The sequence below is a fragment of the Nannobrachium achirus genome, assembly GCF_963921795.1.
Source record: "Nannobrachium achirus genome assembly, chromosome: 20".
NCBI lineage: Eukaryota > Metazoa > Chordata > Actinopteri > Myctophiformes > Myctophidae > Nannobrachium > Nannobrachium achirus.
This window is the reverse complement of record NC_137827.1, coordinates 21,784,720-21,799,451: the sequence shown is the minus strand read 5'-3', so window position 1 is coordinate 21,799,451 and position 14,732 is coordinate 21,784,720. Positions and strand designations below refer to the sequence as shown.

Sequence of the window (14,732 nt, the reverse complement as noted above, 5' to 3'; positions counted from 1 at the left end):
CCCTGGGTACAAGGATTCTACTGCGGGCCCCCCATGAATGTTCTTCATAGGGGGAACTGGGAACGGATTTTGTGATTTAACTATTGAAAAATAGAAGATATACAAGTTCACTGCGAGCTTGTAGATCTGCTATTTTCTTAGTCTTTATTAGTTTTGAATATTTCAAATCTTTCTAAGGTTTTTTGAAAAAAAACTGTGTTTCTATGTCAGTGGTGCTCAAACCTTTTCATGCGAAGGACCCCCAAGATGATATGGATTTGGCCACAGAACCCCATCTCCAAATATCCAGGGACTTCCCAGAAGCAAAATTTGAGTTACAAATGTTCGCTTAAAATAAATATATATATATATATTCAAAGATTTGCACACATTTTCACAACTTCTCAAGAATAGCAGATCTACAAGCTCGCTGTATATCTGCTATTTTTCAATAGCTAATGTATAAAATAATTAAGACATCTCCACCTTGGGCCCTAGTAACTCAGTTCCCGCAGTTAGTATGAAAACGTCCATCTCATGTCTGTCCGTCCGTCCGTCCGTCCGTCCGTCCGTCTGTGTGTCACGATAATGCACAACATTTCGTTACCCATCGACTTCAGTTCCTCCCTCCCATTCCATCCATGAATGCAGGTCACACAAAGTTGCAAGTAACACATTTGGTGTAACACTCACTCACATGGGTCTGTGGCACGTCGCTGATTGGCTGTTTCACAGGCTTTTTACAGGCTGAGCGCCCCCTGATCCCCTTGTCAACCTGCACATTAAAAAAAGGAAATCAAAAGCATAAAACGATATGTACTGTAAGATTGCACGGATACAGCAGACCCACTGAGATTATGTAACAAGTGAGTGATGCATATGTATAGGAGGTTAACCAAAGAAATGGCAGCAGTGTTCACTGTTTATGCTTCATGCCTCATTTGTTGTGTGTGTGTGTGTGTGTGTGTGCGTGTGCGACTGTGCGTGCACACGCGCAACTGTTGTTCCTTCATTAAAATGATGCGCTGGAGTGTGTGTAGTACCCAACCTGTTCAGTGCAGTGGAGCGCTATCTCTCGCTGCCTCCCACACAAGGAGATGGCTGGGCTCTGCTGCTCATGGGCTTTACGTAGGGGACTAATTGGGGCTTATATCGATGTCGTCGTTGTCGGGTGGAAACCCTGTATGTCCAAAACCGTTTGATTTTTATTTATCATTTTTAAAATGATTTAAAGTTGAAAACAGCCGATCTACAAGCACACAACTGTGCTTGTCCTGTAGATCAGCTGTTTTCACTACTTTTGTGCGATGGCCTTGTATAATGAAGCAATGCTTTACTTTACTTAAAAAACGCACACATTTGAAACTTGGAGATACAGGGTTTCTGCCCGACAGTGACGATGTGCATGTTAGGAAGCATGTACTTTAAAGCGAGCATCTTGTTGTGTTAAGGGAATGTTGTGTTAATCTATTTGTATTCTATTTGTTGACATACCGTATAGTCAATTTATGACATAATCTGTTGGTAAATGCAAAACATAGATTTTGTTATAATACCAGAAAACCTCTGAACATGACATTTTGGTGTCTGATGTCTACAATAGCCAGAATCCACTGTGAAGGCTTGGATCTCGATCCGTACTAGATGCCATTGCACCTATTGGGGGGAGAATGGTTGTATCTTCTTTCTTATGTCCTCACACAAAACATTTTCCTGCCTCGACCGTACAGATTAAGAAAAACAACAACAAAAACTCCTTTAATCTTCATATGCGTGCCCTTCTGTTTCTAGGGAAAACCTGTCAGTGTGTGGCTCCCGCTGGTGGCTTCGTTGTGTCCTTCTCAACATCCTCCTCTTCCTCCTGTTGTTTTTCCTCACCACACCCGCCATCATCGTCAACACTATGGACAAGTTCAACGTTACCAGACCTGTGGACAGCCTTCAGGTCAGTTAGATGTAGAGTCAAACTGTTTGCAAGTGGTATTTTCTGGGATGTTACATGTGTTACTATGTTTTGATTGTTTGATTGACGAATTTATTAGAAGGTTGCTTTGGAAAAAGTACAGTTTCATGACAGTACAAAATACAAATCACTGGTACAAGGTCAACTAAAAGGAGATCCTAGTAAGCTTTTCGGCTTATTTACACAGGAACCCCTGTTAACAATGTAGTATCTTTAGGAATATAACTAATACTAGTCCTGTGCCTGGGGGTGTGCAGTTTGCACAGTATATGAGGGATTGAATGTAGGAGTCTCAGAAATAATGTTGGAGAACCCAGACGTATCACTGATGTCAGTCATCTCGAAATTTAGGCATTGTTTCAGCACGCGTATGTTACCATGGTGGCGACGCATGGGCTGTACAGGTGGCCGTATCAGTGATGTCAGAAATTTGGGAACTGTTTCACCTGTTTATGCCCATATATGGTGTTCCGTGTATTCCCATATATGGTGTTAGCCAGTATGTGACGTCAGTACTATGACGTCCTTGTACCCGGGGGTGTGCACAGTATATGAGGGATTGAATGTAGGAGTCTCAGAAGTAATGTCAGCATGCTCATCACCAAATTTGGGCATTGTTTCAGCACGATGGCTGTTATTAATCTCCAAATTTGGGCATTGTTTCAGCATATGGCTGTTACCATGGTGATGACACTGTTTTGTATCAGTGATGTTGCATCATGCTCATCTCCAAATTTGGGCATTGTTTCAGCATTCCGCTGTTACTCATCTCCAAATTTGGGCATTGTTTCAGCATGCGGCTGTTACCATGGTGGCGACACTGTTCATTACGTAAATGAATAATAGTTAGATATGCTTGTGACTTTAAAGGGACACTATCATTAATTTCGATCGTCTTTTTGACAACACCTCTTGTAGCTTGTTATTAGTGTTTGTTTCTATTAGTACCGTTTAAAAAGGAATGCTACAGGGTCTGCAATAATTTGTCAGAAACTGTATTTATTCATGTTAAAATATATATTTAAATACATTTCTAGAGCCTATATCGTTTTCGCACAAGTATTGGGGACACACTCGCGAATAAAAATAGTATTTAATAGTGTTTAGAGAAATGGAAGTGGAATGGTTGGTAAAATAAACCAGTGAAAGATGATATTGAACAAAAACATTTTTGTTTAATTGAAAATGTTACACAATGTGACCTTAATGTAATTGTGGTCATAGACTATAATAACCATCGACTGAAATGCACCTTAGAGGAGTGACAGTGTCCCTTTAAACATAGCTTGTCCTTTCGTGCTACAACTCAATTAAATGATGTTCCTCACATTCTTTGGTACTGTTTGGTCTCCATACAGAACCCAGTCATTACTCAGTTCCTCCCTACCCTCCTCCTCTGGGCCTTCTCCGTGCTCCTGCCCTTCATCGTTTACTACTCTGCCTTCTTTGAATCCCACTGGACCAGGTAGTCACAAACCACTGTTAACAGCTCTTCTTTGAATCCCACTGGACCAGGTAGTCAGAAACCACTGTTCCCAGCTCCCTCTCCCTCTCTGCAGCATCTCTCTCTGCCTTCTGAAATGGAAATATCTGTTCCTCGCTTGATAGTTCAAATGTTTATTTCAGTTATTCCACTCAGCTGTCTCTCTCTCTCTCTCTCTCTCTCTCTCTCTCTCTCTCTCTCTCTCTCTCGGTGTCTCTGTCTCCTAGCATTATTATTATTCTGGGCAGGTTGTCATAGAGATGTGCATGTGGGGATAATGATATGCACAGTAGTCGCCATGCACTGAAGGAGCAGGGAACAACTGTGCACGAGGAGACAACCTCAGCACCCAGCATCTCTGAGCACCCTTCCTTTACATAACCACCCCCACAATTGGGGCTGTGCAAGCGTGATGTACAGTATGAAGCTAAATGCAAATCAACCGTTGACCAATGTAAAAAAAAACATGCTAATTAATCCAGCTATAAAGCCCTTGACTTCTGATTACAACACGTGCAGAAGCCTATATACAGTATGTGTATAGTTACCATTAATGTTTTTCTATGAATCCACACTGATTGGTTGTATTTGCATTGGAACAGGTCGGGTGAGAACCAGATAACGATGCACAAGTGCTTCCTATTGCTGGTGTTCATGGTGATCATCCTTCCATCACTTGGCCTGTCCAGGTACAACTAGTACTTAGTTAGTAGTTGTTAGTAGTTGTTTGTATTATTGTTCTAATAGCAGTAGTAGTAGAATTACTGTGTAATAGTGGACATACAAGTCATTCTCTAAATGTTTCACTCAACTAAAGGCTGAGGACTATCTTCCAACTTAACTTAAGCATTTTAAGAGTAAATAAAATAATAAATCACACCTCTGTCAAGTGAGCGGTGCTGCTGATGATTGACCCACATGACATCACAGGATAGGGACCTACGACATCAGTATTTGATACAATGGAAAACTACTTGGAAAAACACATGGACATACACACAAAGTCACCTTGTGTTGGAGCGGTTAGCACCGCAAAAAAAAAAAAAACCTGCATTGCAGAACTAATCCAAACTCTTAAGGACATTCGTTCATATTCATTTTGGGGCAATGACATGATAGGTTTCCAAAGCAGTGCTGTAGATTTGTTTGTGGCCATACTCGCCACCGTTCTAACAAATACCTTGGAAAGTCCCGTAGAAACCCCTGATCAGTAGGTGGAGGTCTCCAATCATCTGGCATCGTGAGACTTAAGTAATAGTAGGAGTAGTACTAGAAGAAGGTGTAACGGTATTATTAGTTGTAGACATAGTAATAATATTAGAAGTAGCAGTAGAAGTAGTGGCAGTAGTAGCAGCAGCACTCTTTGGCATACAATATATTATCTGTATTATTGTCTAACTCTGTAGACAGTAAACATTGTATTCTTTTTTTTTAGCTTGGATTTGTTCTTCAGATGGCTCTTTGATGTCAATTTCTTGGAGGATAAGGAAGTCAAATTCCAGTAAGACTACCTTATTGATCAGGGTATAAACACCAAAACTTCTTACAACAAATACAGCGACCAAACACATTTAAATTTGAAAAATGATCTCTGTGCGCTGTAGGTGTGTGTTTCTTCCTGACAATGGAGCGTTCTTCGTAAACTACGTGATCACATCCAGTCTGATTGGCACAGCCATGGAACTGCTCCGTATCCCGGCGCTGATAGTCTACGCGTTCCGCCTCTGTTTCGCCAAGTCCCAGGCTGAACGCATTCACCTCAAACGGGTGAGCCAAACATTTCACACTTATCTCACTGTTTTCATGTGGGCTGCGATTGGAATGCTGTCTATTGACCGAAAAACAGTTCTGCGGTTCATACTGTTGCTGTTATGTAACCAAATATTCATGCAGAGATTGCTCAGTCATATTGGTTGTTATGTCTGTGTTTTCCCCTGCAGAACCAGGCTTACGAGTTCCAGTTCGGTCTGCAGTACGCCTGGAACATGTGTATCGTTGCAGTCAGTATGACCTACAGCATCACATGTCCCATTATCATGCCCTTCGGTGAGCATATACTCACTGTGCAGCTTTGCACAATGGTAAAATATGTGTGTGCACATGGGTGTGTGTGCACGTGCATGCGGAGTGTCTCTCCTAACACAGTAACCTCCCTCACCTCTGTTGCCTGCCAGCCGGGTGCAGACTGTGTGAATGTGTTGCCGTAGTCCCAGACGCTCAGACACAGTGAGTTGCGAGCCAGACGCCCACTCCACTCCTGTCTCTGCCCAGAGCTCAACAAGCTGCAATTCACTACTGCCTTCAGATAGTCCTGCACACAGCCATGCCACGCTCTGCTGCCCCTTGTGTTTCGACGTGTGTTCCACACATTTAAAAGGGAGTATAACTGACAGGCTAATGGAAGAGGAATACATACTAATTAGCCAGTGCGTGTGCGCGTTTTCCTGGCATATGATAGGCCACAGTAAATTTTTGGACATATTTGGGACATCTAACCAGCTGATTGTGAAACATGTCCCCTGTCATTTTACTGTACCTCCAGGAATATTCTTGAAAAAACCCTCCAGTTAGGGTTTGGCATGTGGCTGTTAGGTTTACATTTAGGGTAAGGGTTAAGGTTAGTTCGTTGCGGTTATGGTTAATGTTCGGGTAAAGGTTAACCCCATCTGTGACCTCCCCCGGCTTTTGCAGGAAACTTAACACAGAATATGATCTGATGTGACAGGAGCTGTAAAAAAAAATCCACAAGATTGCCACCCTGTCATTACTACAGGCATCTCAAGGAACCTCCTTTTATATACATTCACATTCCTTGATACAACATAGGGAAATACAGTTTCGTCCGGCACCTCCTCTTCTGGGTGGCAATGCTATGATCAAGTACTGGGAGCTAGGTTAGCGTTAAGCTTAGGGTAAGTAAGAGTTAGGTTTAATGTCAATGCAATGTAGACAAAGGTTTGTAATCTGTGTGTGTGTGTGTGCATGCGTGATTCTGCTCCCAGGTCTCCTCTACGTGATCCTGAAGCACATGGTGGACAGGTACAACATCTACTATGCATACGTTCCTACCAGGCTCAGCCGTCAAATCCACAGAGCAGCCATCAACCAGGTCATAGTGGCTCCCATGCTCGGCATGTTCATGCTTCTCTTCTTCTCAGTTCTTCGACTTGGTACTTCCTTGTTCTAATTTATGCACGACACATGTAGTACCATTAAATGTCACATACTGTATCCATAATGTTCATACTCTTACTTTGGTCTGCCCCCTTTTATATTTCAGGCCCAGTGCATCCCATCACCCTGTTCACCTCCGTGTCCCTGCTCTTCTGTGTTGCCTCTTCCCTCCTAGGCGTGTGCCTTAAGAAGCAGCTAGACAAGTCAACAAGTTATCAGGTCAGCTATGGAAATATACATGCCTCTGGATAGAAGGAAAATACATTGTAACAATGCACTAGAGGGAGATTGGTGCTGCTATCGGGAGATAGTCTGGCACTCATTAGAATCTGTCTACTCTAGACCAGCTGTGGTATGAAAAATAATAAATGAACTTTTTAGTGTCGTTTGATTGTTAGTCCATCCTTCCTGTGCAGAGGATGTAGATAATGAAAACACTATTTTCAAGGAAATTAGGCTCAGACTGGCAACCCAAATCCTATTTTTTCCTATCCAGAATCTCATTGGTTATGTCCCCAGTAGTGATGTGCGGATAGGCTTTTGATGTCGTCGAATCCATCCGCACAAATTAATTATCCGCCCATTATCCAACCGCATTAATTATATTATCCAATTTATATATCCGCATCCATCCTCATCCGCAACTTCCAAACTATTAATATTATTATTATTTTCTGGTAGGCTATTCCCCATTAGTTTTCTTAGTTGTGCGATCACAGAAATGCATTGATTTAGCCTACGGAATGTCCGTTCGTCTTTTTTTTTTTTTTTTATGAGTTGGTGCTGCGCCTGATGCAGAGAGACAGAAAGCAGGCAGACACACTGACACACAGAGAGTGAGAGAGAGAGAAACAAAGTAAACACACAACTTAATGGGAAGTTTAACTTACCTACTGTACAGTACTTTGCAATATGGACTATGGAGCTGAGAAAGATTCACGTTTTAGCGCAGCGTGACGAGGCCGAGAATAAAAGTGTGGAGAATATAATTATAATACCTTGTTAAAGTGACCATTTTGTTACGTGTTGCATTTGTAGTTATTTTACTGTAATTTAACAACATAATAACCAGCACAGATAGACAAAGAGACATTCATGGATTTATATTTAAAAGTAACTTTTATTTCCCCCCCTGGACCCAGGGTATGCCAACTGCACACCCCTGCCATACCCAATTGACGCCCCTGCTTTCCTCTCTAGCGCAATCAGCAATCAAATGCCCACTGTCCCGGAAGTAAAAACAGAGACACGTACCACGCACTACCAGTGACTGTTGTTAGCAACGACTGCTGCTCCTGATAAGATTGAAACGTTTTGCTCATTTAAATGCACCAAATGTTTTCCTGCCGGCTTCTCTTGAATTCCTCGAGCAACACAGGTTCACTCAATTAAGTGAAATCCTTAGTCTCGGTGGCATAGATAGATAGATAGATAGATACCTTTATTATCCCACGGGGGAAATTCAGTTGCCCAGAGGCAGCACAGCAGTTAAGGTTACAAGTTACAGAGAAGTAAGAAAAAGAAAAAGAGTACTGTAGTATACAGTCCAAAGATCAAGCACAAAAAAAAGATAAATAAAACATAAAGTGTCGAAAGCTATTGCAAAAATAGAAGAAGACTATATACATAAAGTGACCACCAAACATTCAACGCTCATAAGTGACACGTCACACACACAAAAAAGCTATACTCAAAGCATAACTTAACAAACAGTGCCAAACAAAAACGTGCACATAACAGTCACTGCTAGTCAATGCAGTCATGCAACACAAGTATCGCACCGCCATATCAACACCGCAATAATACACAGTACAACCAACACAACCCAATAGTGCAGGGCCAAAGTCAGTGCAAATAAGTCAAAAATATACATATATATTTTTCCTTTTAAAGCAATAGTGGGAGCCACAGCAAGACGCCACAGCAACCCTCTCGGGGAAAAGTACGTTAGAGGTCAGAGTCAGTACAACTTTTGTTCCAGTAGTGCAAGGTAACAGTTGTCCTAGGTAATCCAATTAGGCCTAGGCAAGCGACCATCATGAGTCTCGTTGTATTGCTTGAGAGCGACCGGCACAAAGGACTTTCCAAGTCTTTCGCACCTCCGTCCTGGGTAGCGGAAACGGTTGTTTCCTCTCATACTCCAGTAACCAAAGATCTCAGGGTAGAGGGGATGGGAGTTCTCCAAGATGGCGACCAGCTTCCTAGCTGTACGCACCCTGGCTATTTCCTCCACCCCCTGTAAGGAGGACCCAATGACAGAGCCTGCCTTCCTCACCAGTCTGTTGAGGTTGGCAGTGTCACCCGCTCTGTTGTTGCCCCCCCAGCAAGATATTCCAAAAAAGAGAACACTAGCCATAACTGACTGGTAGAACATCTGAAGCATCTTGTTGCACACTCCAAATGATCTGTCTTCTCAGGAGGAACAGCCTGCTCTTCCCCTTGCTGAGGATCGCTTCAGCGTTGTCAGACCAGTCCAAAGAGCTGTTCAGGTGCATTCCAAGGAATTTGTTGTTGTCCACAAACTCCACCACCTCTCCGTTTATGGTGCTAGGCACCGGGGGAACACGATTAGTCCTACGAAAGTCCACGACCATCTCCTTGGTCTTGCTAGCATTAAGCCGGAGATGGTTGGCCTCGCTCCACTGCACAAAGTCCTTCACCACACCATCATGCTCAGACGTGTTTTCACCGGAGATCTGGCTGACCACCACGGTATCATCTGAGAACTTCTGTAGATGACAGGTCTTGGAGTTGAAGCGGAAATCAGAAGTGTAGAGAGTGAACAGGAAAGGAGAGAGTACAGTACCCTGCATGATGCCACTAGAGCCCTGCATTGGGATTCCTGCAGGTGCCGCGGGGCCCAACGCAAATGTTGCAGGAGTGGGCAGTTTATAAATACCTGCAGGCAGGAATGGGTGGTCCGATTGGCTTGTATATTATTGCTAAATGTAGAGAACGTCATTTCAAAACATTGTTCCCAACAGGTATGAGCATAATGCATCTATTTAGTAATAATAACCTACTGCCAAGCAGTAAGTCCAGCCGAGCCCACTGTGTTGCTATCCGTGGTGCTGTAATGGCAGTCTCCCGTCTCTTTCTCTCTGTCAGTGTGTCTGTTAATCTCTCTCTCACTCTCGCTCTCTTATTCTGTGTTTCCGTTTATTGCGGGATTATGAAGGATTTAACATCACTTACATTTTCAGAAATTAACTGCGGGCAGTTGGAAATTAAACCAGTTCAGGTGCGAATGTTCAGAAATCCAGCAGGAGTAGGTGGGAGCAGGACTAAGCATAATAATAATAATACGCCATTTATAAAATAGAGTGCGTTTTATATTTGATTGAACATCCCTAAAGTGCACAATCCAAACCCTGCTCCAGGGACAAACACACTGTACCAAAAAAGCCCCCCTCCCCTCTTTAGGCCAGTGTAAAGCATATACGTACGCTGGCCTAAATAACAATACAATCAATGAAATCTCTGAGTATGTAGTAGGAGTGCCCGGCCCCGACCCGATACGCGGTTTTACGGATCCAGCGTGAAAGGTTCGGAATCTCCGTATGCGGAGCTGATGTCTGACATCAAGCTGTTCCGGAACCAGCACAAACGCTAACATCACTTCTGCTGACTCATTCTGACATCACTCCTGTGTAATCCTTCCACACTTTCACTTTGCACTCTAGGTCAAGTATGCAGAGCTGATGTCCGCTAGGCAATACCCCTACAACGGGTATGATGGGTATTGCCTAACAACCGGAGGCAATACCCCACGGGTGACAAAGCAAGCAGGCAATGTTGTCTTTCCTGAGGTCCTGACAATATAAATGTATATCACATTTCGGGCCTTTGGTCTGAAAAAGAGATCTCCTTAGCATAAAGGGACACAGACAGACAGATACAGAGATATCCATATATGGGCATAAAAGGACACAGACAGACAGATACAGAGATCTCTATATATGGGCATGAAATGAATGCAGACAGACAGATACAGATATCTCCATATATGGGCATAAATGGACACAGGCAGATGGTCAAAACGGGTCCTATGACAACAGGTATAATGGGGTTTGCATTAAAGGGTGGGGCATTCATTCCCTATTTACATCGTTTCCGAGTAGGCCGGTCCCCGACTAGATGCATGGAACAAGTGCCACATATCTGTCCTGAGGGGAAGGGACAAGTGGGGTAGGTGGTGTCTCCAGTCTCTAGAGCTTGCACCCACAGGGTTTTGCAGCAACTCTATGTGAGGTGGGGTGTGAGGTGGCATGTCTGTGCTCGCACACATTTCCACCAGCAGCCCCAGAAGGCACAGGAAGCACACCCTTGTCCCTTAGTTTGTCAATAAGAATCTTTTTATGTCAGCTTTGTTAGCACTTGAAGGCAAATGCGATTCTCATAAACATTTTCAATGGCTGTCCATACTGTCTCCGACCACCAAACCTTTTGTCGGAAACTTACGGTTCAACTACAAAACGATGTCACTCAAAACTTCTGAAAAGCATTACCCCGAATTAGAGTTCGGAAAGCTGCACGTCGGAAAGTCGGACCTTTCCGAGATCACAACGCGGCGTGAAGCGACACATTGTGAGCTTGTAGATATGCTGTTTTCACTAGTTTGGGTCCCAGGCAAACGTCTAATCTCTCTTTTGGGTCTCGAACTGAAACGTTTGGGAACCACTGGCCTATCCAAAATAATATAAACAAAAACAGTTAATCTAACTGCTAATCAGAAAAACAAAAGGTGAGCCAAAAGAAACTCTACCAAACCCAGTGTTAAATCATTAACGGCCTGTTCATTGTAACTACTGTCTGTGAACAAATGAACAAAGAAAGTGGCATGGTTGCTGTCAGTGTGGCTGGGAGAGGAGAAATTAGCCTGCAGCAGCATGGCGACAACCAGCATCTTATAGGGCATCGCAGTTTAAGCCCCACCCCGTCCTCACTCTGGTCCCGGAAGCGTTTTCCCCATGCATTTCATCCATAGACATTTCATAAAGTATTTATTTAAACGTCTTTTAAGCCTCGGACAAAGCCACCCCAGCTTGTGAGGAATCATGACAATAAACACTATTTTTTTCATGCAACGATTAATTACAACACTGTGTACATAATCTTTGTCAAAACTGCAGAAACTACACTCCCACAAAGCATTGCGAATTCCATTTATTTCCTGAAATATATGCCATAAACCACACTCAGTTTAATTATCCAGGCCAGGATATGGCCTGACATGTAGGGATTTGCATCTCTGAGACCGCTCTTATCTTCATCTTTAAAATAGCGCATCATATTTGTAAAAGAAAGACTTGCTCACGGTAGCCGTGAGCTCAACCAATCACAGACGTCGATGTGACCGGATGTACATTCTTAGCCGTATGAGTAATGCAGTTCTTTTCCGTGCAATCTTTATTAAAACATGTTTTTAATAAAACTAGAGTGATTGCATACATACTCGGGGGTTCTACAGGAGCATATAGAACCATTTTACAACCAGAAGCCTACTGGTAAGTGTTCTTTGAATTGTTAAAATGTTGTGGCTGATCATGAAATCCCCTATGGTGTAAATGAATGGGCAGTTTACTTCCGACACCTCACTGCGATGCCCTATGCCTATACCCCTCCACTGGAAGGCTGGAACCAATCAGCTCCTGGGCACCACTTATACATTCAACTACGACACATGCCCCATACACGACATGTCCATACCACCTCAGGGTCTGAACAAACGGCAAAGAAATACATGGAAAACTGTTTTTTGAAAATCAGATTTTAACCACATTCCAACTTTCGGTGGTTTGAAATGCAATTCGAATCTGATTTCTAAAGATGTGTCTGAGTCTGTACACTTGGACATTGAAGCCTGATTTATACTTCGACATATGAGATTGGCTATTTTTGGCAAATAGGTTGACGATGTCTGAATACACAAATCCGATCTGATCACTTGCAGATAAAAAGGGTGTATATTCAGTCCTAAAGATCATATATGAGAAACAAATCCGATTTGCCTTCTGTCTGAGTCTGTAGTGAAGCAACTTGTCCTTCTGCCAGTCACTTCTGAATCCTGTCTTCTGTTCCAGATGTCTGACCAGCCCGCAGAGGAGATGTCGACTGACCCAGAGAGAAGCACTGTGACTTCCACCACTGCCTCCAGTGTACATACAACTACAAACATTTTCTACATGTTTCACTACTAATCCAAAACAAATAACGTAACCACTGAAGCCCTATATTCTACGACAAATAGTGAAAATAGGTGATCTACAAGTTTCTAGATCTTGTAGATATTGTAGACAATAGTAGTGGCAACACAGAAATGTGTGGGGAGGGTTAATTGCCACAATGACTGAAGTGGGAAGAAAAAGAGGGTAAAATGATTTGCTACTCTAATAAAAAATAAATGCAGAGAATCAGGATTCCAATCTGCGGCACTGCGTAACCCGTTCCCAATTGCCAACGCCTTTTCTTTTTTCATTTTGTTCCTGTAAGCTGTAATTGTTGAATGTTGACGTTTCTTAACCAAAAATATGTTTCATATCAATATTTGTAGATGCGGACCATCTCGACTCAACACGGTCCATGTGAAAACTAACCCTAGGCGTAGTCTCTTTGGCAATTGTTTTGTTTTGGTGGTGTCTTGAGACTATGTGCAGTCCTGGGAACACATCTAAGTTAGTTTCAAGCTCTTGTTGTGGTGTACAGTTGCCTGGGAACTTGGGGCATCTTATTTTTTAGCTTTATTGATCTCGCTATAGAAATAAATCAGGATGGACTTGTCCTCCAAGTTGTACAAACATTTTTCCCTGAATTTGACATAAAAGTACATATTTTTGAGGCAACAGAGTGGATCATTACTCTGTTCCACAGTCTTGGGCATTGTTTCAACCTGTCTAACATTGCAGATTTAAAGAAACGACAATGAAAAACATCCGAATCACCAGAAAGTGTGGTTGCCGTTTTTGCATTTTCCCATTTCAAGTCAATGGGGAAAATGTATTCACTAATAAATTCTCAACAACAACGTATCTCTTAGCAAAGCACACGATTCCCGATGAAGCCGGTCGGTTTGACTTATGACTCGAGTGTGTGCCCCCAAAACTGTGCGAGGAGTAGTCTGGCGATCTTTTGGAGTTTAGGTTGTTGCACACTGCTGCGTTTTTTCGGCCGAATATAGGAGCGAATTTCGGAGCACGTAAATAAAGAAATCAACCTCACGTTACGGCAATCACGTTTGCACACTGCTGCCCGTTTCGTATTTATTTTCGGACCACTGGGTCCCTTGCTCTCTCCATCTCTCTCTCCTTGCCCTGAAAAACGCATTTTGCAACGAAAAAACACAGCAGTGTGCAACCAGCTTAACTCTATAAATAAAGTTGGATTTGGGCTTATTCTATAAATAAAGTTCGACAAGTACTATAGTGTGTTGCCTGTGGCAACCACACTAATTATCTCATACACTAACTGTAGCGTTAATATGATTTTAGCCACTGACATACAGAATAACTTATGTGTCATTCTCCCTTCCCCAGCTGTTTGTGGCATCCGTGTTGCTAGAGCCAGAGTTGAGCTTGACTCCCATGCCCTCCCCAGCGCACCAGAGCTACGGTGCCATGGCCAGCGCTCAGAACTCCGGCCACTGCCCCGCAGACCAAGAGGAACAGGAACAGGCCAAGACCCACGAGACTGAGCTCCGGGACCCCCCTGGCCCTGACCCATACTATTCCAGCCAACTCATGGACAGCCCAGTGGGCTACCAGTAACTCCAAATGCCCGCCTGCTAATGTCCCTGTGTCCTTTGTGTGGGAAACACACAGAGAGCTAAATGCCATGATGCTGCATTTTTGCCACTGACCTCAGAATCCAACCCAGCTGCCTCAGACCCCTCACACTGGATTTGGGCTGGTTGAGAAATGTCCCTTTGAAAGTCTTAAGAGCCTGTGGTTAGAAGGAGATCCCTCCTGGGGCCTGACTTACTGTATGAGAGAGCAGGATGCCCGTGGACCTCAAAGTCTCAAAAACATGCCCTAAAGCTGTCTTATGACCATTAACCGTGCATTAGTCTCCATGGATAGGATGCAGTACATCTGTGTGTATGTTTTAGATTCACTTGTATTCCACAAAGATCCTATC

General features: G+C 43.2%; 1 protein-coding gene across 1 annotated transcript in view; it reads left to right on the top strand.

The window, feature by feature from the left end:
- The window catches only part of tmem63c (transmembrane protein 63C), a gene marked incomplete at its 5' end in the record, with an annotated part of 29,977 nt that extends 15,533 nt beyond the window's left edge, over positions 1–14,444 (top strand). Inside the window, 10 exons of the mRNA XM_080750110.1 lie at positions 1,771–1,924; positions 3,301–3,407; positions 4,028–4,114; positions 4,861–4,926; positions 5,030–5,192; positions 5,366–5,471; positions 6,428–6,595; positions 6,706–6,818; positions 12,683–12,757; positions 14,132–14,444. Of these exons, the coding sequence (XP_080606236.1) occupies positions 1,771–1,924; positions 3,301–3,407; positions 4,028–4,114; positions 4,861–4,926; positions 5,030–5,192; positions 5,366–5,471; positions 6,428–6,595; positions 6,706–6,818; positions 12,683–12,757; positions 14,132–14,362 (1,270 nt within the window). The 3' untranslated portion in view covers positions 14,363–14,444. The remainder of the gene's footprint in view (positions 1–1,770; positions 1,925–3,300; positions 3,408–4,027; positions 4,115–4,860; positions 4,927–5,029; positions 5,193–5,365; positions 5,472–6,427; positions 6,596–6,705; positions 6,819–12,682; positions 12,758–14,131) is intronic.
- Positions 14,445–14,732: the final 288 nt, after the last annotated feature.